The sequence below is a fragment of the Calypte anna genome, chromosome 8 (genome assembly GCF_003957555.1).
Source record: "Calypte anna isolate BGI_N300 chromosome 8, bCalAnn1_v1.p, whole genome shotgun sequence".
NCBI lineage: Eukaryota > Metazoa > Chordata > Aves > Apodiformes > Trochilidae > Calypte > Calypte anna.
In genome coordinates, this window is record NC_044254.1 from 44,712 (window position 1) to 70,925 (window position 26,214).

General features: G+C 43.2%; 2 protein-coding genes and 1 long non-coding RNA gene across 9 annotated transcripts in view; 2 read left to right on the forward strand and 1 right to left on the reverse strand.

Moving 5' to 3' along the window:
- Positions 1 to 2,684: 2,684 nt before the first annotated feature.
- Positions 2,685 to 13,672, forward strand: LOC103538010 (torsin-1A-interacting protein 1). Of its 3 annotated transcripts, XM_030455409.1 has the most exons (6): positions 2,685 to 3,019; positions 3,297 to 3,356; positions 7,288 to 7,407; positions 8,199 to 8,255; positions 10,015 to 10,074; positions 11,113 to 13,672. In XM_030455409.1, exons 1-6 carry the CDS (start codon positions 2,710 to 2,712, stop codon positions 11,913 to 11,915), a joined length of 1,410 nt encoding a protein of 469 aa, XP_030311269.1. In that variant the 5' UTR covers positions 2,685 to 2,709; the 3' UTR covers positions 11,916 to 13,672. The 3 variants fall into 3 exon arrangements, with proteins under 3 accessions (XP_030311269.1, XP_030311272.1, XP_030311270.1); XM_030455412.1 differs by lacking the exon at positions 7,288 to 7,407; XM_030455410.1 differs by lacking the exon at positions 3,297 to 3,356.
- Positions 11,777 to 18,056, reverse strand: LOC115598676. The gene is made up of 4 exons (XR_003987821.1): positions 17,966 to 18,056; positions 16,551 to 16,680; positions 14,324 to 14,368; positions 11,777 to 11,895 (listed from the first exon to the last, which is right to left on the reverse strand). It is a non-coding gene; the product is annotated as an uncharacterized LOC115598676 (long non-coding RNA).
- Positions 18,057 to 18,144: 88 nt separating this feature from the next.
- Positions 18,145 to 26,214, forward strand: part of CEP350 (centrosomal protein 350) — a 70,299-nt gene continuing 62,229 nt past the window's right edge. For all 5 annotated transcript variants that reach the window (XM_030454933.1, XM_030454936.1, XM_030454935.1 and 2 more), the window contains exon 1: positions 18,145 to 18,351. The gene's annotated coding sequence lies outside the window, so the exon portion shown is untranslated. The remainder of the gene's footprint in view (positions 18,352 to 26,214) is intronic.

Consider the following 26,214-nt stretch of genomic DNA (forward strand, 5'->3'; position numbering starts at 1 on the left):
TCTGAGGTAATGCAGACTTTGCCTCAGCAGCCAGGATGACTGTCGGCTTCCTGCGTTACATACAGGCGTTGCAGATTTAAGCAACGGCAGCGAGGAGGGCACTTCTCTGGGCTGATTTATGAAGGTGGAGTCTCACAAGAAAAAACATCATGATTGTGTAGTTAGCAAGCTTCGGGCTCTGAAGTGTCACACGGTGCCTGTGGAGGGAGGCTAGGGAGCTGCGGGATGTGAAATGGGGTGTCTTTAGCATGAGCATAAGGGGCAAAGGATAGGGAGACCCCCACAGTGCTCCCCTTCCAGTGGGGTACAGAGATTGCAACAGGGAGGAGGCCAAAGGGAGCGTGTGCTGTTGCTTCAGGCCTCATTTGGGCAATGCTTTTCCAAAAAAAATTATGCTGTGTCTTGCTGTATGGTATGGTTCAAGGTATGGTTCAACACTTTCTCTGTTCCCCTCTGCCCAGGACACTTGCTCCAGTGAAAGGCATCAGCAAAACGAGAAGCCATGCAGTGGTTGCGACCCACTGTGAACTCCAAGACACGCTGTGCGTAATTGCTGGGAGGGGACAGGGTCCACCTCCCTCCCTGGCAGATTCAGCACATTCTTTTATGGTGGTCAGCTTCTTACCAGTTGTGGGAGAGAGTGTAAAACTGGGGAAGCAGGAAGAAAAGGTCTCTCTAGCCCAAGGGTGTGTATTTTAGTATACCAATAGTACGTTATTATACTCATAGTATATTAATGCCAGTATTACTATACTGATAGTATATCAATAGGCAAATCCATTTAGTGTTTTCTACGTATTGCTCAAGGCTATAACCAAGATAAGTTACCAGTGGGAGTACTCCCTCCCATCCCAGTCACCCATCTTACACATCCATTTCTCAAGGACGGGTTGCTGACTACTAGGAACATGTTTTTCTCCAATTTTGTCTCAGTGAGAACAAGCTGTTTTTGTTTTGTATTGCTTTGTTTTAATTCTATGTGTCACTTTGTTCTCTCATGAGATTTTCTCCCACTTTACTTACTTCAGCTGATAACTGACATCAACCCTGTCCACAAAAGCATGTGTCATGAACCTGGTGGTGGAAGAGGGAGCAGCCAGTGTGTGCCACCAATGGGGGTGGGGGTAGATTCAGCCTGTGCAGGCTGACTAACCTGGGTATGAAAATACAGATTGGCAGGAGAACTAACTGGCCAGCCTGGGATGTGCAGTCGCCGTCACAAAACTGTTACAAAAAGCAGGCTGATGATGTGTGATGTGGCTTCTCTACCCCAAGTGCTCAGAAGGTCACAGGATGTGGGCTGGGATGTTGAGCTGTAACCTACTTGGTCTTTTTTTGTAATGCAAGTTTGATGGAGGATTTTATTTAAACGAGAACAACATTTTCTCTCAAACTGCAAAAGAATCAACAGTGACAGGGGGAATTACAAAGGGCAGCTATGTAAATATTTACAGTGTCAACATTTAGTAACTTTCTTCAGAAAGTTGCCAATTAACTCATGCTGCTTCTAGCTGTAGTTCTGACTCATCAGAAATCAGTTTTTTTCTACTTGAACTGCAAAGACAGTTTGGCTGAACTTTGAAACTTCTTGATGTGGCATTTGTTACATCAAAAATCCCCTTTTTGTTTTTTAGAAAACATTGCTTAATGTCTGAATTCTGCTTTTACAACTTATAAGAATGGTAGTGTTTATTTTTTGCTGGTACAGAAGATGTTCTAAGTCATTTCACGAATATTCACTTGCTTCTGGATGATACCAGACATCTACAATGTGCTAGTACAGCATTAAAATACTTATTTTGAAATACAGGATAGTTCTTGGTTGAGAACATGGAATACGAACACCCCTACCTTGCTTACTGCCCTGCAAAAGAAATGTCACAAATGTGATGGTCAGCACTAGACATTGTGGCACGCCCATCAGGTTTATTGCGGTCCTCAGTATCGTCTCACTCAATCCCGTTTTTTCCACTACGCAGAAATCAACCGGGTTTTTCAACAGGTCTCGAACTGCTCCTGCCCCGGTATCAAGCCTCCCCGCCTCGGGGTTCGGCCCATCCGCCCGCCCCAGCAGGGAGGCGTCAGCGCCCGAGCCCTCCGGACCGGAGGGTTCCCTGAGCCCCGGCGGCACAGCCTGCGCCTCGGACCTTCCGCTATGGGAGAGAAACGGCGGGATCCGTGCGGTCGGATATGCAGACCGAGCGCGGCAGCGGGCCCAGACCCGTCCGGAGGCCTCTCCGGGCCCAGCCTTCCCTCACGGGCCGTCCCCACACGGCCCCGTCAGGCTAAGGGAGGCCGCGGCCGAAGGGAGCGCCGGGCGCTCGCTCCTATTTTTGGCTGGCGGGCAGCCTGGGCGTGCAGCCGGGCCGCGGAGCAGCGTCCCCCCGCAGCCCGCTCCTCCCTCAGCTGCTTCCGGCCGCGGCCCCGGCCCCGGCCCCGCCCCCTTCGCGCGGCGGTGAAGGGGGGGGGGGGAGGGGAGGGAGGGGGGGGGAGGGGGGGGGAGGGGAGGGGGGGGGAGGGGAGGTGAGGGAGGTGAGGGGAGGTGAGGTGAGGTGGCGGCGGCGGCGGCGGCGGCGGCGGCGGCGGCGGCGGCGGCGGCGGCGGCGGCGGCAAACGAGACCCGAGCCCCTGCGCGCGAGCCATGGCGGGCCGGCCGCTGTACCACGTGACTCCGCGCGCCTCCTCCGCGCGCAGCCGGAAGCGGAAGTGATGAACCCCAGCACCGACCCACGGGGGGAAGTCAGGTTCGCGGAGCTGCCCCCCCCGCGGGAAGGCGGTGGCTCCGGTACCGCGCGGCGTGGGGAGGCAGCGGGCGGCCGGCACCGGGACCGGCACCAGCGGCACGTGGCGGCAGCAGGCGGCAGGATGGTGGGGGGAAGCGACGGGCAGGCGCCGCCGGACGCCACCGAGCTGAAGCGCAGGAGGAAGAGTCCCCGCTTGCTGGCGGCGCGGGCGGAGGAGGCCGAGGAGGCGGAGGGCGCGGCCGAGTTCGACCCCGGCCCCGCAGGGGCGCTGGACGGTGAGCGGGGTGGGCGGGCGCATTGCTCTGCGGTGGGTCCTGCGGTTGAAGGCGCGGTGGGGCGGGATCGCCCGCTCCTTCTCCCCCTGCGCTGAGGGGTTCGGGGCAGCCCGCGGGAGGTGGCGGGGAGGGACGGGTCTCCTCCCGGACAGCGCCGCTGGTGACACTGGGTGGTCCTGGTGACTCCCGAAGGGCTGCGTGGTGCTCCTGGAAGGTGGTCAGGCTGGAGGTGGTGGGCTTGAAGCGAGCTGCCCCACTCACCTCTTTCTTATTGCAGGAGACTTGGGGAATCCGGACTCCTTGACTCGACCCCCGATCAGAGCCTGTAGGTCGCCAGGTAGGTTCTGGCTCGGCTGTCTGCAGAGGTGCTGGAATGCAGAGGGCCCGAGGCAATGGGGTTTATTGGGGTACAGCTCCATTGCAGGGTTAACTGTGGCTCAGGCGTGGAAGTGAAGAAATCCCACTGCGATTTTCTTGGCAGAGGTACGGGATGGGGAGCACTGCTTGGCCTTCCTGAAGGACTGGCATAGACTGAGCACACTGGAGCCCAGACCTATGGCTGTATTACATAGTGCATCCCTTGGGATAGTGTTCTGTCACAGAATTAAAGTGGAGAGTAACTGATTTTACTAACGACTTTGTTTTTAAATGACTGAATTTAAGTGAAGAACCTTAATATGCTGGAAGATCACTGTGCTCTGCCCAGCAACCAACACTGCTTGCAAGAAGTGCATAGTTGGGGCTTGCCTGCCCTTTTTGTGAAGCACCAAGCACACGCTGGTGCTTGATCTTGAATAAGCAAGTTTATTAGCATTGTCTGGCACCTTCTTGGTGTTTTTTTTGTTGTTTTTTTTCCTAATGAAAAATCTATTCTTCTCAAAACTTTAAAGAAATGCTAACTTTGTGTAATGGAGTCACATGGCTGTGGCCTGTCATTCCATCTGAAAACTGCAAACAGATTGGACTTCTTTCCATTTTAGTATGCTTGTCTGTTTTGAGGTGGACTGTGTACATTGTTAGAGTATTAGACTGGATGTTAGGAAGAAGTTCTTCAGTATGAGAGTGGTGAGATTCTGGCACAGGTTGCCCAGGGAAGCTGTAGCTGCCCATTCCCTGATGGTGTTCAAGGCCAGGTTGGATGAGGTCTTGAGCAACATAGTCTGGTGGGAGGTGTCCCTGCCCATGGCAGGGGGGTTGGAGTAGATGATCTCCAAGGTCCTTTCCAATCTCAGCCATTCTGTGACTAGGAGTTCTCACGTGGGTGAGTTGGAGTCACCTGAGACCATTCTCCATTCTGATCTGTGTTGTGACAGGGCTGTTACCAAGTTCTTCTTACAGCTGCAGTGTGTGACCTTAATTATGTGGCAATGCCCTTATAAAGGGCTGCCAGTTATTGTGCTTTAGAAGCAAAATTCCCAGGAGGTGTGAAAAAAATTATCTTGAGGGAGGAAGAGGAAGGTTACTCAGATTTCTTTGGAAAAATTCAAAGGTTCATATGGGAAAAAAAGCTATGGGAAGCTGTTACTCCCAAACAGTGGCTGATAGGTGACATGCTCAGTATTTATTTGTGGCTATGCTGCTTTTGGAGGTACAGCTGAGTATTTTATTGTTAATTTATATTTCTCTAAAAATGAGATTGGGAGGAGAGATGTCCTCCCTTCACCTCCCAAAGATCTCAGCAGTGATATTTGATTCTAGCCACAACAGATGTTAAAGTACAATGTTAAAAGACACGAATGCTTTATATAGAAGCAAAGGAGTAGTTTTTTCCTCCTCCCACCTGTAGCTGTTACAGGAGCTATTTCTGAAGAGCTTAGGGCATTCCAGGGGGGATGCAGGCACAAGCAGGGTGGATTTTTATAAGGATGAAATGTACCTGCTTCCCTGAGAGCGGAATGGAAGCAAAATGACAGAGAAACTGGTTTCTGGCTTCTGCTTAGAGGTTTTAAATATAGATTAGGCAAGTTGATTCTAGAGGTAGAAAGCTTTAAGCATCTTCAAACCCTTTCTTGAATCGGATATCTGCTAGATCAGTGAGCTAAAGAGGCATGGTTGTAACCTCTGTTTAAGCTGTGTGAAAATATGCAAGAAGGGTGTACAACTGAGTTGCAGGCACTGGGTGTTTTTAGTGCTCGACTCTGTGCTGTCTGCACTTGCTGTGGAACATTGCAGTAAGTGTGTTGCAGGTTTATCTCTGATTAGAAAATTATTAAACCCATTGGGCTAGATATGAACCAGGCTTAAAAGAGCAAGTTCCACTGTTAAAATAGTGACTTCGTGTTCTGGTTTGTAAACCTGTAGTTTCTGAACTCACAGATTTCTAATTTCTTTGATTAAACTGGTGTGTGATATAGGGATAGTGAGAAGATACTCTTGGCAGCTGACTGTAGGAAGTTGCTGGCTAGCAGATTTCAGGTGTGTTAGGAAATCCTCACTAGCTGCCTGGGAGGCAGGCATGATCCTTTGGGAAGTAGGATTAAAGCCTTGTAAGGAAGGAAAAAGCATGTCTGGACCAGACATGTAAATTAATATATATTTCTAGGAAAGGTAAATTTTACAAAGGGGAATTTACTTTTTCTCTGTGAGGGATGTCATGTGAGCTGTCTGCACTAATACTTTTTCTGTTGGTGATAACCCACTGTTACAGAAACTGTTGATTCACAAACTGTCTTAATGGGGTAAATGAACTAGTATATATATTTATATTTTTTACAAGAACATTTAAGAACTTTTTGAGACAAGAATACTGATTGATGCAAAGGAGGGGGAAAGAATTAAGAAGTATAGACTGCAGGACAAGCACTTTTCAGATTCCTAGATCTTTCTGGTCTTGTGATTACTAGCCACTACTACTCGTGAGATTTTCCTTGCTAAAGCTCAGTACACAGTGCACCATTGGTTGTGGTGGTTGGCATTCCTGAAGGTCAGATAATTTAGTAAGTACCTTCAGTCTTATTTTGGTGGGAAATCAGTCATTTAATGACTTTTTGAAATGGCTTTGAAAATACAGGATCCCACTCACTATGTGTAAATACTTCACTGTTGGATCTGTGACTTAATATCTTGGTGTAGAACTTTTCTAAACTTTTTTTTCCTGACTTTGACACTCCCTTGGTGAGTTGGGTTTTGTTTTGATTATATTTTTCGCGTTTGTAAATTCAACATACCAGTGGCAGGCTAAGGCTTGGAGAACATATGAGAAAAAGGCTGTTTTCTTTTTCTCAAGTAAAATTAATAAACACTACGTGGCAACTCTGTGTTGCCCTGGCATATATGGTAAAAGAGCTCTAGAACACATGGGACCCCAGGAGAACCCAGTTCTGTTAAAAGAATAAAAGGGCCCAGTGTGAAGGTACAGAGCAAAAGTTTTAAATTGTGTTTATTCCTTTGCTGTTTGCTCTGCTTATGCCCTTCAGCTCTATTGCTGTGACATGGTCTCTGTCCCACAGATGCACTACAGCTTTCATTCCATACCTGAACTTTTTTTTGCACTTTATCCTTTCAAACCCTTTCTCCCTGTGTTTTGCTTTTGACTGGCTTTCCAGCCCTGACCTTTGCTCTGTGACTCCTGCCCTCTTACAGGGCTTTGTTCTTTCTAGGGACTAGCATTAACTGAATTGGCTTTCAGTGTCTTAAAGGCTGTGTAATTTGGCAAGCAGTCTAAAGGTGTTGCTTTAGATTCTTCTCATCTACCTGAGGGAAATAAGTTAGGAGCACAGATGCCCAAGATTGCCATAAAGGTTAATGAGAAAGAGACCCAAATCAAGGATAGATTGTACCACATTTAGAAAGGGGAGTTAGTTCTAGTCTATATTTGCTTCTCTCTCTTTTCCCCTCTGCCTGATGCTATGGAGGACAGCACAATTACCATTTGTCTGTTGTGTGCCCAAAGCACTGGGAAAAATTCTCTTTACTCCCATTCTTGTGTGTTTACTAGTTTACACTGAATCCATTTAGCATAAAGCATCTCTTGGCTCTTAGCATTTAGTGTCTTGATGTCCAGGTTTTTTTCCAGCTGTTTTTAAGCCAATCATTCCTAAAAAAAAAATAAAAATGCATGTGGTGTGTAGGCAGCTATATTTATGGTGAACTCAAATTTACTATAAGCTTTTCAAGTCTTAGTTGCTTTTGGTTACATTTGAAGAGGGAGTGTGGGTTCTGAGACTGTCCTGGTCCTTTGGTTTCATAATGTTACAAGCAAAATACTGCAGGTATACTAATTGTCTTTTGCTTTCTTTTTTACTTTCTCCTTTTTTGCCTCTTGGCAGGCAGTTCTTCAAATTGCTTTACTCATGAGAATCTGATAAAGGAAAAAGCAAAGGCTTATGATAGTAACGAAGTGGAGAAACCAGCAGTGTATCAGCCAAACATTTATGCACCACTAAAAGGTAACAACAGTAGCTTTATCACTGCCTTATCCATGATTTAACAAATGATTAAATGCACTAAAATGAAGATTCTTTCAGCTCTGTTATGAAAGGGGAAGTTCTTGCATTGAAATCTGAATGGATGAAAAAGGCAAAACCTTAAGTTAGGGAAGCACAGTTTTAAACACTGATAAATACCTAGCCATCTGTTTTTTGAGAAGCAGAACAAAAAGTTGAGGAATACTGCACCTGCTTCAAGAACTGTTATAAGAGTGGATCTTGCATTGCCTCAGACAAAGCAAAACTTATTTTTCTGAAAATTTGAGTTACTTTTGACTTTAGCAGGGGAAGCTGACAATACCAGGTGATTTTGAAGTCGGGGAGCATTTTTGCTGTTGTTTGCTCAAGGTTTTTCTTGATTGGTGTTACAGAAGCAATAGGGAAATAGAATGAGAAAGAAAATACAGGATATTTTTAGCTCAGCAGAAGATAGTTTTGTTATTAGAGGTGGTATGAGTAAATTCAAATAGATACACTGTATGCATTACTGCATTGTTATTTTTTTAAAGAATAATAGGATAATTTTGTGTCGGGAAAAGCAGGGTGACAGGCCAAATTAAGGAGTTTTTATTAGAAATGGTAGCTTTCTTCATGTACAGAGGGGTCCAGGAGGCTTGGTGTGGCAGCACAGCATCTGCTCCTTCCTTAATAAACTTTGAAGATTTCAAAGAAAGCTAAAATGTGTGGTTTGTCTGTGTCATTCTGACCTCTGATGTGAATACCAAGTTCAGTCTTTTGTGCTTTGGTTTCAGAAAGAAAGGCTGGCTTCCCTGAGAAAAATCAAGAGCACCAGTCAACTAAAGCACAGAGTAAGTAGAAAAAAAAAATACCTAGTCTTTCCCTGTAATTGAGAAGAACAGGATTATTTTCTTTTCCTCTATGTATGTTTTTTCTTGTGCCCTGGGACACTTTGTCTTGTCAAGGTGGAAAGGGGCCTGGGAGGCAGATCCAAGAAGACCCTTTTTCCTTTTTCCTTTTTCCTTTTTCCTTTTTCCTTTTTCCTTTTTCCTTTTTCCTTTTTCCTTTTTTCCTTTTTCCTTTTTCCTTTTTCCTTTTTCCTTTTTCCTTTTTCCTTTTTCCTTTTTCCTTTTCCTTTTCCTTTTCCTTTTCCTTTTCCTTTTCCTTTTCCTTTTCCTTTTCCTTTTCCTTTCCTTTTCCTTTTCCTTTTCCTTTTCCTTTTCCTTTTCCTTTCCTTTCCTTTTCCTCTCTTCTTTTGTTGCTGTGTTTGGAAATGGAGTTGAGTCATGGAACAATCAGTAAGTGCAGAACATTTACTACTTGCAGTGTGGGGGTGAGCTGAGGAAGGGAACAAAACCTTCACTTTTGGGAAGCAGTGAATGTTAGATTAATTGGCACACATTTCCTTCCCTTATAGCCTTTCCCAGAGCAATAGTGGGCTGCTAAGACTGAATTAGTTATCATATACTTCGTGTTCTGGTGCAAAGTGTGTTGTAAAAAGGCAAGGTTCTTGTGCAGGAGAGGATCTGTTTTTACATTGTTTATTGAAATAGTTTTTTCCTTTAGGATATGAATCACATCTTTTGACTAAATATGAAACCCTGGTCTCTGCAAGCAAGGGCTACATTTTAAAATATTACAGAACTGAGGTGATTTTGATCTGTTAATTATTAGAAGGCTTATACAAGCTTAGCCAGTTACAAGTTCCATGTCTGTGCCCTCTTGAGACAGGAGGTTGAAATTACAGAATGGCATGGTTTATTAAGCTAGTTAAGCTCTGGCTTAAACTAGAGCTGCTTTTAGCACTCTCTGTTACTAGATTTATACAGAAAGGTTAAGGAATTAATTTTAGTTCTTGAAATAAGTACTGCAGGGTGCGTGTGTTCAGTTTAATCTCAGGAGTACCGTTGACAGTATCCTGATTTGGTTTTTTATTATTAAAGAGCCCTCAGCTTTGAATCAGTTGCCGTAGTTCACAAGGAGACAGAAATTCTTGCATCTTATTAACTGACTAAATGCAGAAAACATGCTAACCAATAATTGCACTATATATATATTTATACTGGTCTCTTGGGAAAGTTCTTCATCACACTCTTTTATGGGTAATGGCTTTTGCACTTTCCTGTCTGAGCCCATTTAAATAAATAGATCAAAAGTATACTTTGAAGTTGAAAGCTGGAATTTTTCGTTAAAAGCACAGTTCGTCCCAAGAAACTGAAAGCTGATAAAGTAGGCCTCTGACCCCAGCTACATGAGACTGTGCTGTTAAAGTATGACTTTACTTTTGCTACTTTAGTCTTGCATTATGTTGCTGTTGTTGTAATGTGTGTGTTAACTGAACTTCTTTTTTCTGTTCCTCAAATTCTGGTGCAAAATCAGAAAAATTAATTGGGATGTGGGATCCTTGTGCTTCAAAAAGGTGTTACCAAGGGTGCCTTGTTAACCATCTTGTAAGCTATGTAGAATTTTGGATGTGAAAGTGAAACTAAGAACATCTTTTTGATGAGAATAGCACTGTTTTGTGATTTCGACGTTTCAATGCTCTGCTGAAAGATTGGTTATAATTGTTATCAGTATTTTTCTCATCTTCTTTTCCTGATCTTTTAACAGGCAGAAGTAAATTTCTAGATGAGCCTGATACAGGGAAGCAATCACAAGCTTTGGCCAAAAGTAAGGCTTCTGCTTTCACTTCTCTTTTGTGCTTGTTACATTTAACCATTTTCATGCCTGTCCAAGTATTAGATTTCCTGGTAGCTTGTGTTAAACCGAGGATCCTTGCCAGAATATTTAACTTGCTTGCTAGGACACATTTTTTCAGCACTAAGGAAGGGGGAAAGTCTTTGTAAAATGGCTAACTTTTTCACCTGAATTTAAGGTCTTCCATCTGTAGCATTATGAGAATTGAGGCAGGCCTGGTGGTGGTCTTAGTTAACAGTTGTGTTGCTGTCCTGATAAATGTTAGGGTGCAAAAATGTAGCATAAGGTATGCAGTTCTTTCCTGTTTCCAGGAAGGTTGGTATATTTGGTCGCTAATTTTACTGGGAACAGAATTGAGCCTTATGCTTATACTAGATCAGACAAGTGTTAATTTAACTGCTCAAATACAAAACCAAAATATCTGATATTCTGTGTGCCTCATCTCATATGCATTGTTTTCTATGTGTACCCATTGTAAAGCTGACTGATACAAAGACCACAAGTGTTTTCTGATAGTGTTGATCGGCAGTGTTTGAGTTGTACATACTGCTGCAGAAACCATTTTTATCCCCGTGGGGGTAGGAGGATAAATAACAATACAGAAATAATTCTGGTGATGCCAGGTTTTGTATAGGGCTTTTTTTGCAATGCCTGAAGGTAGGAAAAAGCTTGACCCTTTTCAGAACCATTTTAAGCTTGGTTTGGATATGATTAAATAGAATGGAGTATGAGTAAACTTTCAGGAGAGCTCCTTTTTAGAAGAATGTCCCACTTCCTAGTCATGTCTGGAAAGCTTCTTTCACTTCACAAAGTTGCTAAGGATGTGCAGAGTTTTGTTTGCTTGTTTGTTTTAACCAGAACTTCTTTTTGGTCTTCAATTACTGTACCAGTAGCTTGAGAGTAGGATGAGTTCATTGAGTTTGAATGTTTCTTCTTATTTTCCTTTCCCTTTGTTGACTTTGGATTCCTTTTAAAGCATTGTTTTCTTCCTGTTTGCTCTTCCATCCGTAGGTAATGGTGAGTCACAGAATGGATTTCACAAAAGCTGGACATTGTTACTGGTTTTGCTAATTGTTATCCTGTTGGCTTACGTCCTGTGGAGTGGAATGCTAAATCTGCCAGATTCAACCTTGTCAAGTAAAAATACTCAAATTCTGCAAGCATTTCGGGCCCAGATGAAGAAATTAAAAAATACTTACCGAAGTCAGGATCCCAATCTGTGGAAAAGAACCAATGTGTTCCTTGAGAAACATCTGAATGCTTCCCATCTGCATGTGGAGCCTGCAGTCTTACTGCTCACAGCTGGCCGAGAGGCTGAGAAAGTGCTGAGGTGCCTGAGTAATGAGATTGCTGATGCTTTTGCCTTCTCCCAAAATGCTACTGCAATCAAAATCAACGGGGCAGACAAAGCCATATTGGATAGTGATGTTGTCAAGCTGGAGGTAGATCATGAGCTCAGCTTGGGATTTGGAGAAGGCAAGAAGGTGGCAGTGGTGCACAGATTTGAGTCACTGCCTGCAGGCTCCACCTTAATCTTTTACAAGTACTGTGACCATGAGAACGCAGCTTTTAAGGATGTGGCTCTTTTGCTGACAGTTCTCCTGGATGATCACTCACTCAGGAAGAGCCTCACTTTGCAAGAAGTTGAGGAGAAAGTCCGAGATTTCCTCTGGGAGAAGTTTACGAGTTCAGATGTTCCTACTTCTTACAATAGCATGGACACAGATAAGCTGAGTGGACTGTGGAGCCGTATATCTCATCTTGTGTTGCCTGTTTGGCCTGAAAAGGGCCTCCCTGTTGGGGGATGCACATAGAAGTTACTGGAAAGAACTCAAAAAGAAGGAAGATAAAATTCATGTTCAGTGGCTGAATAGGGAAGAATTTCTGTGCACAGAAATTCCACCAGCTGGCAGGGTTGTTTCTGCTGAAGTCACTGGGACTTCTCTAAATCAGCTGCAGAATGTAAGCAAGGCACTTGCTGGTTGTTGGTAAGCTGTGTTCAGTGACTCATTCAGGCTTGGTGTCCTGGAGCTGGAAGGAAGTGTGCACTAGGGCAGAACCACTCATCTGCTTCTGAAGGTGCCTTGGTGCCTCGGCTTAGCTATAAGGATCCATTTCTGGTCGTGCCTAAAGCTGATACTGTGTTTGACAAGATAATAGGACACAAAAATATCCCCGTCATCTGCCAGAATTGCTTACTTTTCTTCTAACTTGCATAAAAAACAAAAAACCCAGTAAAAAACAGAAGCTGAAAATTGTAATAAAGTAATATTAGCCTAAGCACCAGGTTTTTCTTGTTCCATCTGATAACAGATGTCAGCTGTCTGTGGTGACTTCTAGAAATGGCAAAACAGCTTGGAAGCTCTGTGGCTGGCAGAGAACCTATCAACAAGCATTTCCTCTTTAAATGATCTGTCTCCAGTCAGTTTTGGAGAGTGAGAAAAATGATGAGGTACAAAGCTTTGCTTAACTTAAGTAGCACTGAAGCCACTTAAAAAATCCTTCAGCACTTCTTTGCCTTGCTGGTTCCAGAAGTTTTCAGCTTTTTGTCAAAATTCTTAAAGTCTTAAAATTTGGGGGGGAAATTATAAAGTGTAAGCCCTGTATGTCTACTGAAGTCCTGTTGCATTTCCTTTCCAAAAAAAGGAAATGCATAGGTTAGGAAGACATAGGTTATTTCTCATTTTAACAAGATAATTTTTTGCATCAAGAGAATTCATTTATTTGAGGTACTTGGTGTCCCAGAAAAATAACCTGTCTTCATGTGTCTCCATATAACCTACTGCTTGCTGTACAAGCTTCTAGTGAAGGACACATATGCAAAGCATGTTTTTAAAATGCTTTTCTAGAGTGCCTAATGCCAAGAATCCCTTACACCAGACTAAGAACTTGTACTTGATTCTATTGCAAGTATTTTGTGTACAAAACAAGTGAATTGTAGCACTTCCATTTCATTGCTGAAAGTGTGCTCTTGAGCATGCATGTGGCCCGTGTGCATTTGGTTTTACTGAGTTTGAAGGGAATGTATGAAGACTGCTCACAGATTAATCACATGCTTTCTTATAACAGCTGACTAATCAGTGGCTCTTGGACCCATCACTTTATTGACAAGCCCCTTGAGCTGTCCTGTTGCAAAAAGTTCTTCTTAATGAGGAAAGCTTTGTAGAGGTGATGCAGCTTCTGGCTTCTTTGTGTGAGCAAAGGTTTGGGGCGTTAAACTGAATGGACCCAAATCACTTAAAGTGTATAAAAGAACAGAATTTGGGAGACTGATCTGTGTAGGTGGATTTGTTCTAGCCACTGGGAGCCAGCAATGGATAGTGCTTTGTATTTTAATAGGAAGAAATATAAGCAGTAAAAAAACTTGGAGGTGCTGCTGTTCTGGATGTTTAACAATAGCTCAGGAAGGAAAAGCTGGCATTTACATTTTGGGCATTTCACTGGACAAATGTTTTTTAGGAAAAATAACTGTGACATATTCCCGAGTGTGTCCTTGATAGCATATCTGATTGTATATTATGTAAACTATTTTAGTAATCATTAAAAATAAATATACATGTTTGTTTTATAAGCTGCTTTAAGATTTGCCTGTGGAGTTTTAAGCGGTCAATTATTTATATGTGTTTAAGGTTGTTCCTCTTACCTTTGAACAATACAGATGCCTAAAATTCAACCTTTTGCAGAATTCAGAACTTTAAGAAACTTCAGTGGAGGAGCAGGTGCAGATGCATGTATTTTATAATATCAGGCCTTTTTTCTCAGGGAATATTTCAAGAAATTCTAATAGCTCTGAATTTACTTGGTGTTCTTGTACTAATTCCCTAGTTCTGCTTTCAGCTGGAACTAATGATAAGATATGGTTCATTTGTTTCATTAATCCGGTACAAGAGTCAGCAGCTGACAAAAGGGATGAGCACATTCCTGTGCTCCTAGCTGTCTGTTTCTAGCTGTGTCTCTGCTGTTGCAAACTAGTGAACTGACTGGAGGGACAGTCTCAATAAAAACTAGTTTAGAAAAAAAATAGATAATTAGCAGAATTTGCAACCACAAAAATAGACTTAAGTTATGACATGAAGGCAGGAGATAACCATGCTCTTACACAAATTCAGGTTATTTTCGGTTCTTAAAACTGTCCTCTCCCCTGTACTATGGAATACTAAAGAGCTCTTTTTCAAGACAAAATAGTAAGGTACCTGGAAATGAAAGGGAATGTTCTACTTACATTGTGCAAGACAAAGGAGAATCATGTTTCTGTTGTTGTCGTTAACTGTAAGGGAAGTGAGATGTGGTGTTTAGTCTGTAAAAAACCAGTCACAGTAGCCCCTTCCAGAGGAGTGAGAAAGCTCAGGATTAGCAGGCTGTTCCTGCTGTTGAAGAACTAGGTCTTTTTTGTAGCTGTTTGTGGATTTGTCCTTAGAAGACTCTCATTAAATATCATCCACAGGTACTTAATGTAGATCTCATTAAGTAACTCCTCCTCAGCCAGAGGTGGAGAGTAATGTCTGTCTATGTTGCTTACAGGCAGCTGATTACTATCCTCCTTGTATAATTGTTTCATTGCCTGCAGCAAAGTTGGGTAAAATATTTTGGCTGCTTCTAGACAAATTGTGAAGCTAAACTGCCCATAACTGTCAACAGCAGCTCAGCAAATTGAAATCTCTGACAGCAGAATTTCCAGCACTCTCCAAACTGGACTGGAAAATGCGGTCAGATTGCTCCTTAGGCTGCCAGCAGACACCGGGTCCTGGCAAGAGCCCCCTTGAAGGTAGCCAGCTGAGGCAGAAGGTGGCCCCTCTTCCGCTGTTCCTGCTGTCACCTTCCTGTCCCTGGAGGATGGTGGTACCTACTTTGCCTTTAGAAGTGGACCTTGTAAAGGGGACCTGGAAAAACGTGCAGCCCTGCCTGTTTTTACCTTGTTTCTCACACCCTGCTGAGTCATGTTGCAATGACAAGTGGAGTTTTGAGCATGTTAAGCAGGTTTGTTAGACTAATCTTTCCCCTCCATTTTTTCACACCAATAAAAGCATTCGGCCATTCTCCACAAATGGGAAAAAAAAAAATTGGTTTTCATACCCTTTTTAAAAAAAAATGTTTTGAACTAATAATTGATTTAGCTCATACCGAGTGCAAAGGCAAGCTCCACTTCAAAGGTAGGAACAGAAGTATTTGCTGTACAGAACACAGCAGTGCAATCCTCAGCATGCTGTGTTTAGGGAAAAAAAACCTGGTTTTGGAGGTGTGTAATGACCTACAAACAGCCTGCTAGATTCTGCACCTAAGACTCTGTAGCACAGCTGGAAAACAGAATGCATCGGAAGTGATCCCTGCTATTTTATGGGCCCAAATCAAGCAGAGAACAATTCTTTGTGCATGGTTTCTGCTGTAAAGCAAACAGCAAGGCTGTAGGGGTGATGGGGGGTGTTCTGTAGTCCCCACAGCTGTGTCCTGTTTTATTGCCAGCTTTTGACAGTTTGGTTTATAATTGAATGCCTGGACAGCCTCATTCTATGTCCAACAGGTGGAAGCACCCTTCCCCAAATTCCTCTGAGGCTTGTGGCAGCCATGCCACATGTAGTAAAGGGGGGAGGGAGTCTGGGGGACTTGAGCTGATCTGGATGCAACAGCCAGCTGCCTTTTTCTAATTTTAGAAGGGGCATGCAAGAGTAGTATGGAGTGGAAAACTTTCCAAACCTCTCTTAAAGCTGAAATAACTGAGTTAGTGTAAAAAGAGATTGTGGCTCTTTGCTTTGAACTTATGCTCTGTCTCCATCCACAACTTCCAGTGTTTGCAGGGGTTATCTCCATTGCTTCCCAGTTTAGTGAGCAGTTCACCAAACTGGAGTGTTCAGTTCTTCCTCTTCTCTCAGCTGCAGCCGTTTGCAGGTAAATGGTTCCTTTATTTTAATCTTAAAGAATGTAATGAGATGATTGCATTTTCTATAATTTTTTTTTTTTCATGTGATGATTGCCTTCCAGAGCTTTTCTCCCACTGGCAGGGAATCATTGAAAGAGTAATTTAAATTTTACAATCAAATCCAGCTGACAGGTACACATAATAAATAGAAGCCATATAGAGGCAAAATCAGTAGACCAACATTGCCTTGTAATTTTGACTAAGTGAAAACAAATAATTTTCATGTTTGAGAAAATCCTAATGCAATGTCTTGTTTGCCTGGAGAAGGAGGAGCATGAAACTAGATTAACTGCTTCCAAGAGAAAAAAGAAAACTATGTTTAAAAGCATAATTGAAGAGGTAGTGCATTACAAAAGTGCTGACTAATTTAAATAAGTTGCCAATCCAGCAATATTAAGCAGTAAATTTAAGCAAACACTAGGTGATGACAGGGAATATAATAATTTAATTTGCCCTAGTCTGCAATTAGGGCTCCCATACACTAGTAATACCATTTTCATTAGATGAAATTGTCATAATTGTTATTATTACTTACAGTCTTCTGCATTTGGGAGGAGCAGGTTTGCTCTTCAAGGACTTGGGAGGGAGGCACTACTTAGGGCTTTTTCCAACGAGCTGTGCTTGTATTTTGGTGTTCACATTTGTTTTTTTGTTTTTCCTCTCACCTGTCAAAACAAATTTTTTTTCCAAGGTTTAAGCACTGACATCTCAAGCTTACCCCTTGTTTCAAAGGAGGTATTTTTATGCTGGATAATATACTCTGTATAATTTGTGTACGCAAAACAGCCAAATTAAGGTCAAATGGGTTCCCTGTAATTGTGAAATGATTAAGTTCTTCATTATTTAAGCTTTACACCTGTAGCATTGTCTCGGTGTTTAGTGTTTTGGTACAGTTGTTCCCATATTGGAATAATCTATGTGCAAAAGTGTTGACCATTCACAAGAGGAGAGGCCATGTAAAAATATTTAATCGTTTTAAGTTAAGGGGGGGTAGAATTTAAAAAACAAAAAACCATCCAGCAGTTTCAGTGATCTTTAAGTGGTAGGAAACTCTCCTCCCCCAAGCTTCCCCAAGAGATTTGGCATCTGTAGTCAAACATTCATAATAATGACTGCAAACCAGACTCCAGTGAATTTGTAGACAAGCCCTGAAGGAGACATTCCCAAAATAACTAGGAAGGCTTTTTTTCCCCCTATTCTAATGACTTTCCTTCTTCAGAGAAAATTATTTTTTTTACAGTGGGATAACATCTTAGACCTATTTTTGAAATGTGGGTGGTTTAAATGGATCTTTGAGGTGGAGTTTATGCACTAGGAAATAGTGCATTAAGAAACTTTTCCAGGTTTATAATGACTGGACATGAAAGCAAGCTTGTGATGCTCAGACATCTCTGAAGTTTTGCACATGTTTATTTAAACATAAATTTGGCAACTAGGAGACTGTAATCAGAGCCGGTTTCATTTTGGGAAAAAAAAAATTACAAAGATAACTTAGCTGTGAAAACAAATGACTGAAAAATGGTTGCCCTAGTTTCGGCTGGAGCGGCTCCTGGAATGCCAGCATCAGCGCTGGCACCGCTGCCAACTCCGGGGTCTTGCATCAAACCCCAGAGCTCCGCCGCAACGCGTTATTTCGGCGCGATTTGCATGGGGACCGAACAGGCAAGTCAAGCCTGCACAGCCATGGTGGTGGGAAAACTTTGAGGAAAACTTTGGAAAAAGTATTTTCCTGAGGTTGAGGGAGGGTCTGGAGCCCAAAGCGGTCCGAGGGCTTCAGCCTCCCCGGCCTGTGCGGTGAGAGGAGGCCCGCCGGGCAGCCAGCCCGCCCCAAGCCCGGGGACAGAGGGGCCGCTCCGTGGGTTTCTCGGGCACCACAAAATCTGCTGGCGCCGCCCTGAGCCCTCCCTGTCGCCCGGGGGTGCACCGGGAGCGCCGGGCTCCCCTCCTCACCTCAGCGCGATGCGGCGTCCGGCACCCGCTGCAGCCCCCGGCACGGCGGAGCTGAAGCGGGCGGCCGCCGCCGCGCTCAACATGGCCGCCGTCGGGGAAGGGGAAGGGCAGCGCAGGCTGCCGACATCTTGGGGAGGTCCTCGGCCGCCAGCTCTCGCGAGATTTGTCCGGTAGCTCCCGGCCTGCGTCGCGCCGCAGCCGTTCCGTGTCAGTCGTTGGCCGGTAACGGCGTTGGGCTGGCGCGGCTGGGGGGGCTGCGCCTGTGTGGGCAGCGGAGCCGAGCTCAGGAAGCTTCCAGCTCTTGCCCCCGCGTCCCTCTGCTACGACAGGATGCGCTGCGACCCGCCCCTGGAGCAACGGGCACTGATCGCCGCCTCTGCGACCAGGTGAGGAGGCGCCGGGAGCGGCCCGTGCCGCCGCCCCAGGCCGCGCTATGCCCGGCGCCGCCGGTGGCTGCCATCCCGCTGGGGTTAGGGCGCCGGACGCGGTGGAGCCGTGACCCGGCCGCGTTCGTCCGGTAGCGGGGCTTGGCCGGCCAGTGCTGCCGGCTGTCACTCGGCCCGGCCTCTGCTGCCGCCGCTGGCATCCGACTTCCTCGGCTTCACCCGCCTTACCCGCTAAATCTCCGTTTAGTTTTAATTTGTTTTATACTGCTTCTTGTACCGGGGGTGGCGGGGAAATGGAGGGGGTCGGGAAGCTCTGTTTTCACTGGTGTCTTTCGCCTTCTATGGAAAACCCGCCGAAACCGGGTTTTTTCCGTGGAGCTGTGCTGCCTGCGGCTCGCTGTCCACCTCCCGATCCCGGGCAGTGCAGGCCTGGCCCCGCTTCCCTTGGCAGCTTCGCGTAAAGGGTAAATCTCGGTAAATCGTGCCTGGGCTGCGGACACCCCGCCCTTGAGTACGGGGTTTGCCGGGCTGGCGGCAGAGGACCGGGATCACTCCGTGTCTTCCCGCTGGAAGTGTCTCTTACACCCCTGTTAGCCGCTGCTCCAAGGTTTTTCTGACTTCTTTCGTACTATTGGTCTCATAAAGGTTTTTATACTCGTGTGACTGTGGCCTTTATTCCTGTGCATGCAGTTTTCTGTGCTACAATACCAGTAATGTAGTTTTTCTGGAATAGTTTCTCTCCTGTCTTTGGGTATATGCTGTATTTCAGCATCGAAGCGTCTCCTGGCACATCATGTACGGATGTGCATGTGCGAGGTTACATGTAATAGCTTCATTGTGTAGACGAAGGCTCCAGTGCCTTGTGCTTGTAAACTTTCAACTTGACCAATCACTTCTGTGTTTTGATCACCTTAAACTACTCAGGGCTGCAGAGCAAACAGGCTCGAAAACACCTTGGAGAGTGCACTGTAGCCAGAAGTGTGCTTGAGGGACACAGGTGTATGGAGCTGAGAGCAGTCAGATGCTTGTTGGTTGTGTTGCTTGTGAGCTCAAAGTGTGCTGTCAGGCTGGCTGCATGGACAGGCTGTACTGTGCACTGCTCACTTTTTCCTGTCCTAGTTGCTACAACAGCTTCATTAGGTAATACTTCAGGTAATTAAATGGAACTGAAGGTGTGGCCATACAAACGGCAAACTCCGGAAGGCTTCAGTTTCTGTGAGTGTCGCTACCTTAAACATCTCCACTAAATAGGATTATTTATGTAGTACTGACATATTTATTTCTACAAGGGGCCACTGTACTGCAGAAGTTTTATTGCTGATTAGTGTAGATCTTCTGGTAGACTCCCTCAGCTAGTTGTGGTGGCAACTGAAGGAATGGGAGTTTAAAACTATAAAACATTTTGTTTGCATGTATTTATTTTACTGAGCTGCTGCATAGTTGAGTTTGCCACTGTACCACTGGGAAGACTACAGGTATAGTAGCCCTCATGTGGACAGTCTGTTTTGTGTTTTGAAATAATTTTATCAGTAGTGTGTGCCACCCACCATTATTAAAGAATCCCTTAAATGGATAAGAGTCTAATTTTAGAATTGCTACTTCTGCTCTGAAGTTTTTGTTGACTTAGATGTAGTGATTTTTCTGCATCTCTTTGCACCCCTTTACCAGACATACTGCTTGTTTCTTCTAGAAAGCTGGGTTGTATCAAAGATGCTTGTGCATATAGCCATTAATGTGATTCATCTCATTGGCTTAGTGTGCCTAGATCAGGCTGTTGCTCTGTTAATGCCTTTAAAGTTAAGCGTGTGTTTGAAATCAGGAGCACGTAGTGCTAGATGTAATTTATGTTGCCATATCTATGGCAGTTTGTTGAAGCTTCACAAAGTAAGGGGAGCAAGCTTGATGTTTTGCTACTGCTTCTTTTCCCTCACTTTGACCAGTTATGGCGTTGACTGCTGACCATGCAGCAGCCTGATCCATTTTGAGAAACTGGTATAAAACTAAGCTAATAAAAACCCGAAATGTGAGTAATTTTCCGCTGTGTTAGAGAGCTGAACTGGCTTGTGATGCAGTCAGATGAGCACTGCATCTGTCACAGAGGACTGGCAAGATTGCTAGGGAAGGTAGAGAGGAATATACGCATTCTTCATCACTGCTGAGTTGCTAAATCTACCTCAGAAATTTGCATCAGGAGTGTGACTTTTGTCAGTACAGCAGCACTGTTTGAACTGGTGTACTTTAATATAATTCATGCTATTTAAATCAATATGAGAACAGGTCTAGTGGTATAATAATGATTACAGGAAAATCTTGGTAGTTGAGTGCAGGGAGAAAACTTTCCCAGCATGTGGCTGGGTCAGAATATCTGAGTAAAAATTTCCATAGATGTAAGTGCGTGGAAGATAAAGGTGTATCATTGTGTTAATGATATAATAGACTGTAATGGACCACTCAAGAATAAAATTGCTTGTATGTATAAGTCTGAAACCTTTAATATGCTGGAGAAGGAATAGAGCAAATAATTTAACTAATCAATTATACTAGGTCAATTTAAACTTATGAATACCAACAGAAATTCTGGCTGTGTTTTAGTTTTGTAAGAACTGAGGGTATAATTTCACACTGAGTCTGATCCATTGCAAAAAAAAAAAGTAAAATTTTAAAAACCAGTTACCTTTTTCTGATGTTTTCCAGCCATTTAAACATAATGTGTTATGTTTGCTAATAACAAAATACATCAGGTGTGATTGTCATCACCTTTCTGTCCAAACAGAAAAGTTTGGATCGAGGGTTTAGGCACTTAATATCAAACTTTGGAAAATAGCATTCGGAATGTTTTCCCTTAGGTTTTCATGCAATTCATTCTGCTTTGAAAGAAAATAGTAGTCAGTCTGGACACAGCTGCAGATGAAGTTGCTGCTCTGCTCTGCTTCTGTGTCCTTGGTACTGTTGAGCAGTTGAAAGCTGTTGTCTTAGACTCAGAATTGGCAGGTCTGGTTCTTGCAGTTGGCCAAAAGAATTGCCTGTAAGTTCTGACAAGACTCCCTCACAGTGGAGTGTTCCTTATGAGATGAAGGATAGTGGTTGCTGACCTTTTCAAGACAGGACTTAGTGAAAAATTTCAGCATTTTCTGCTGAATGGAAGGATATCGAGGTTCTGGAGCAGGTCCAAAGGAGGGCAACCAGGCTGGTGAAGGGACTCGAGCATAGACCCTACGAGGAGAGGCTGAGAGAACTGGGGTTGTTCAGCCTAAAGAAGAGGCGGCTCAGGGGAGACCTCATCGCTCTCTACAACTACCTGAAAGGAGGGTGTAGCCAGGTGGGGGTTGGGCTCTTTTACCAAACAACTTTCAACAAGACAAGAGGGCATGGACTTAAGTTGTGCCAGGGGAAGTTTAGGTTAGATATTAGAAAGAATTTCTTTACGGAAAGAGTGATCCGTCATTGGAATGGGCTGCCCAGGGAAGTGGTAGATTCTCCGTCCCTGGAGATATTTAAAAAAAGACTGGATGTGGTACTCAGTGCCATGGTCTAGCAACCGCAACAGTGGTTCAAGGGTTGGACTCGATGATCTCTGAGGTCCCTTCCAACCCAGCCAATTCTATGATTCTATGATTCTATTATCTGTTGCAAGAACTGAAATCTTCTAATATGGGGAGGTGAAGCAAGTGAACTTGTGTTATGAAGACCAAGGGAATGAATGCAGGAGTATTTTATTTGTTCTTGAAACTAGGGTATGTAGCTTGTTTTCTGTCATAAATGCAAAGATCTTTGAAGTTAGAGAAAAAAACAGAGCTTCTGAATGGATTGAGAAGCCCTTGTGTGCATCTTCTTAAGAAATAGTTGTATTCTCTGTTCCTTTGTACTCTGACTTCTTCATAAACAATAAATCAAGTTATGCTAGCTGTCAAAACATTAATTTCAGTGGATTTCCTCAGAGTAACTCCTAGCATGTGATGCAGCGGTGTAAGACATTCAGTGCATTTTACTTTCAGTAAAACACTAATCCATTTTTTAAGGCTTTTAATGACATTACTTATGAAGCAGGGACACTTGCAAGCTGCTGAGTCTTCTCATAGCAGGATTGTGTTGGAAATGCCCATCTGCAGCATATAGATAGAATCATATTCAGCAGTGTTTCATTTATAGAAGAATTTTTGCTGTAGTTTGGATGCAAATTTAGTAGCTGACTGATACCAGTGATTTAATCTTAGAGCTCATCTCATGAAACAGTCATATTTTTCTACTCTATTTTCTAATGTTTGATGGATACATGGCTGTTGATGTCATTTATCTTCCTGGTAAACTGGTAGTGGTGGTGACATTTGCTTTGAGATCGTTCACTGCTTTTATTTCTGCAAGTGTGTGGTGGTGTGTTTTTATGTTGTATAGCTTAAGGCAGGTCAGATTTTATTGGTTTTGTTTTGTTTTTTGGTTTTTGGTTTAATTACTGTTTTCCAAAGTCATAATGATTGGAATGTGAGTTATTTTGGTATATTTACTGTTGGCACTACAAAAATACTGACTACTATTTAGAATTTTACACATTCAGAGCAGCTAGCATTCACAAGCTGCTTGGGTACTGCTGGTGTTACTTGCATCCTCTTTTACACAACTGTGTCTGACAACCATTACCTAACATTGCTCACTTGTGGGGTGCAGTGCAACCTGGACCAGAAAGCTATTTCTAGGTCAAATATCGTTAGCAGCCAGTCAGATTAAATACCGGCAAAACTGCCTAGGAAGGCACTCTGAATAGTTTGTACCCATTGACTCTAGCTCTGTGCCACCTAAAGATCATGAGAAGAAAAATCCCTAACTTTGTAGCAGAACTAATTTTGGAGGAGCAAGCCAGAGACTGCAGACTCAAGGTGGCAGAGAAGTGTTACAATGAACTTTATGTCTGTGAAGATAATTAGGGTTGTACTTGGATTTTGAATATGACTGTTTCAGAACCTTGGCCCCTGAAATTGAAAGCTTATTATATAAACTAACATTAAAAGAAGGTGGGGGGAGTATTAGTTTGATTCTGTAGAGCCAGTTAAATTCTGCAGATGTGCTGCGTTTTTTGTGATCATGCCATCAATTTGTTCTCCTGGAACTTGTTCTCAAGAGTGAGGAAGGTCACTAAATCGCCTACGTTTAATTTGAGAAAGTTTTCTCAAAATATATTGGGGCAAAAAAAAAAAAATCTCTTGTCTAAAAAACCCCCAACATTTTTAAAGCCTATAAGCATAACTAGAAGAAGTCTTACAACAATGTATTGTGGGTATTCTTAGTTCTTATTTTAACAGGATAATGGTATTTGTTAAAAGCTCGGATTTCAGAAAAAATGAGTAGTTAAGGTATTTGTGTTCCAGACTAAATCATATCATCATAAATTGTATTTTTGGGGATTCGAGGAGACATAGAAAGTGTTTCTAGCATCTTTATATAGAAATGCAGTCACTTTTAGTGGGTTGAGAAATAGTCCTTGACTAGGTCTGATTGTGTCTGTCCACCTGTGTGTGTCTGTCATTGCTAGTAATGCAGAACTGAGACAGCACAGACAGGAGCTCCAGATGGTCATTAGGCTGCAGAAGTCAACTTCTGACTATTTGTACATGGAAACTCAAAATATTTTGGTAAACAGGAAAGAGACATCCCTAAGACCTTTTATTTGCCTCTGCCTCTTTACCCCAAGGATAAGTTTTCTCCACTGTGTGAGGTGTAGGTGCAGTGGGACACACTGGAGCAGGGTGTATAGGTTCTAGTGGTATCTGTGCTGTTAGGAAGAAGGTGATGGGAATGGCTCTTGCTTTCCCCAGTCCCACTCACTCTCCTCAAAGTGAAGGTCATAGCAGCTTCGAGGATCTACTCTTGGGAATGACTGTAGATGATGTGAAAACAGCTAGTACAGGGCTGGTACTGATCTGGCTGGTCCATGATTCTTCCTTCTTGTTTTGCTTGCGTGGAGGTTGTAGCTCATGGTATGACATAGCTAAAGCTAATAAAATAGAAATAACAAAAAAAGCTTCTTTCGGTACTTGCCACATTCCCAGGCTGATTTGCTTTGCCACATAATCCCATTGACTTTCTGTCTGAATAAGGCAAGAGAAACCAGGGTATAAAAGAAGCAAAAGGTGGCTTTGTTTTATTGACACTGCTGGCATATTGTAGCTTGAAGTGTGTGAACCTAATGGCCTCACACTGTGTACCCAGTTTGTAGCAGAAACCTGGTTTGGGGATCCTGTAGAAGTCAATCGGAATAGTTTGTTTCTCTTTCTGCTTTTAGCAAAGCTTTATGTTTTCAGGTTCGATATCCCTTTAATTTGGTATCCTTTGTGTTTTTATAAGAAATAAAGTCTTAAGGAATACTGCTCCCTGTGCATACTGGTTTGGGGTTTTTTATAACCATTAAATGTTAGTTAGAGTTACAGCAGGCAATCTCTTGCTGACATTCTCTGCCTTCTCTGAACCTGTATGATTCAGTTTCCTCCTCTCCTATTTCTTTGTTTTGCTGCCATAAATTCTCTTGAGTTTCCTTGTGCCCTTTCTTATTGAGGTTGTGTTGCTAAGAAAAAAATCATACTTGAAAAACTTTGCAGTTGGACCAACATACCAGTTTCTTATCTTACTTTTTGCTGCTCTCTGCTCTGATTCTCCCAAAGTCCATTCAATCTGTCTCTCCATTATCCTTTCATATCCTGTGTCTCTTACCACTTTTATTTCTCTTTTCTTAGCTCTGTTTTTAATCACTTGATGTTTTTGTGTGCCTTTGCTAAGCATGTTCTACTTTCATACCTTCCAATTCCTTTTTAATTGCTGATCTCCTTGTTGACTTGCTACTTTGTTATGTGTTGTACCTTTCAATGGCATCTGTTATGCTGGGTAGTAAAGGTAATGCGAGGTTTTAATTTCTTGTCTATATGCCAGTGTTTTTCTCTTTGCCCATTTCTTTTTTCTCACACGCTTCTTGGTCTGTCAGTACTTTTTAGTGTCTTCCCAAAGGAACAGTGTTCATGGAAGAGTGTGTGTGTGAGGGTGTCTCCCAGGTTCTTCCAGGAGTCTGGAGTATATCCTTTCCTTGGTAGTTTACATTTAGGCCCTCATCTACAGCGGTTCTGCTGTGCATTGTGTTTGGGTTTTTTCCTCTTGGACAAGGGAGTAGAGAACAAGATGAGCATTTGACATGGGATTGAAATGTCAGAACACAAGGAATTTTAACTATTCGCTCAAAGCCAGGATTGGCAAACCAACTTTAAATGAACCTGTGTGGGATGTCTATGTCTGCTAGTGAGCAACCAAATAACCAGGAGATCAGTTCTGTTGATGCTGGTGTCTTCCATGGGTTTTACAACAAACTTAAGATCCCCATAGCCTTATCCAGCCTGCAGACAACCTTTTGCCATCACTATCTCCTCAGAAGTTTTTTTATGCTTTATCTGTTGAGCTGCTTTTTGTGTCTCCTTTCCTTTAAGCTCTGGATTAAATAGCGATGGATCATTTAGTTTTGCAAAATAAAAAATAATCTTTTTGAAGCAGTCTTCTTAAACAACTTCTTAAAGTTGTTCATGCAGTGTTGGTGTAAAATGTGTTTACAAATATAATTTAAACTTTCTTTGCATAAATTAGTATACTATTACTTTCTAGTCACTATTAGATCCAGTATATTTTAATGTTTAAGTAGTCCACCACTCTGCATGCAAATCCTATAAACAGACATGGTAATCATGTCTTTTCTTTTTCCTGTCTCACCTCTTAGCTGTTGTCATTATAGCATTAAAGTGTCCTCTCTGGTTCAACTTCTGGCAGAGGCAGGGTATTGAATTATAAAAGTACTGGTGTTTTGCTGCCTATTCATGTAAGGTGTGACAATAGGAA

What these genes read in the sequence shown, in the direction of transcription:
- LOC103538010 (XM_030455409.1), top strand. Translation starts at nt 2,710, where the DNA reads ATGAACCCCAGCACCGACCCACGGGGGGAAGTCAGGTTCGCGGAGCTG. An exon ending in CCCCGCAGGGGCGCTGGACG is followed by an intron (nt 3,020 to 3,296) that starts GTGAGCGGGGTG and finishes TTCTTATTGCAG; the next exon opens with GAGACTTGGGGAATCCGGAC. An exon ending in CCAGTCAACTAAAGCACAGA is followed by an intron (nt 8,256 to 10,014) that starts GTAAGTAGAAAA and finishes ATCTTTTAACAG; the next exon opens with GCAGAAGTAAATTTCTAGAT.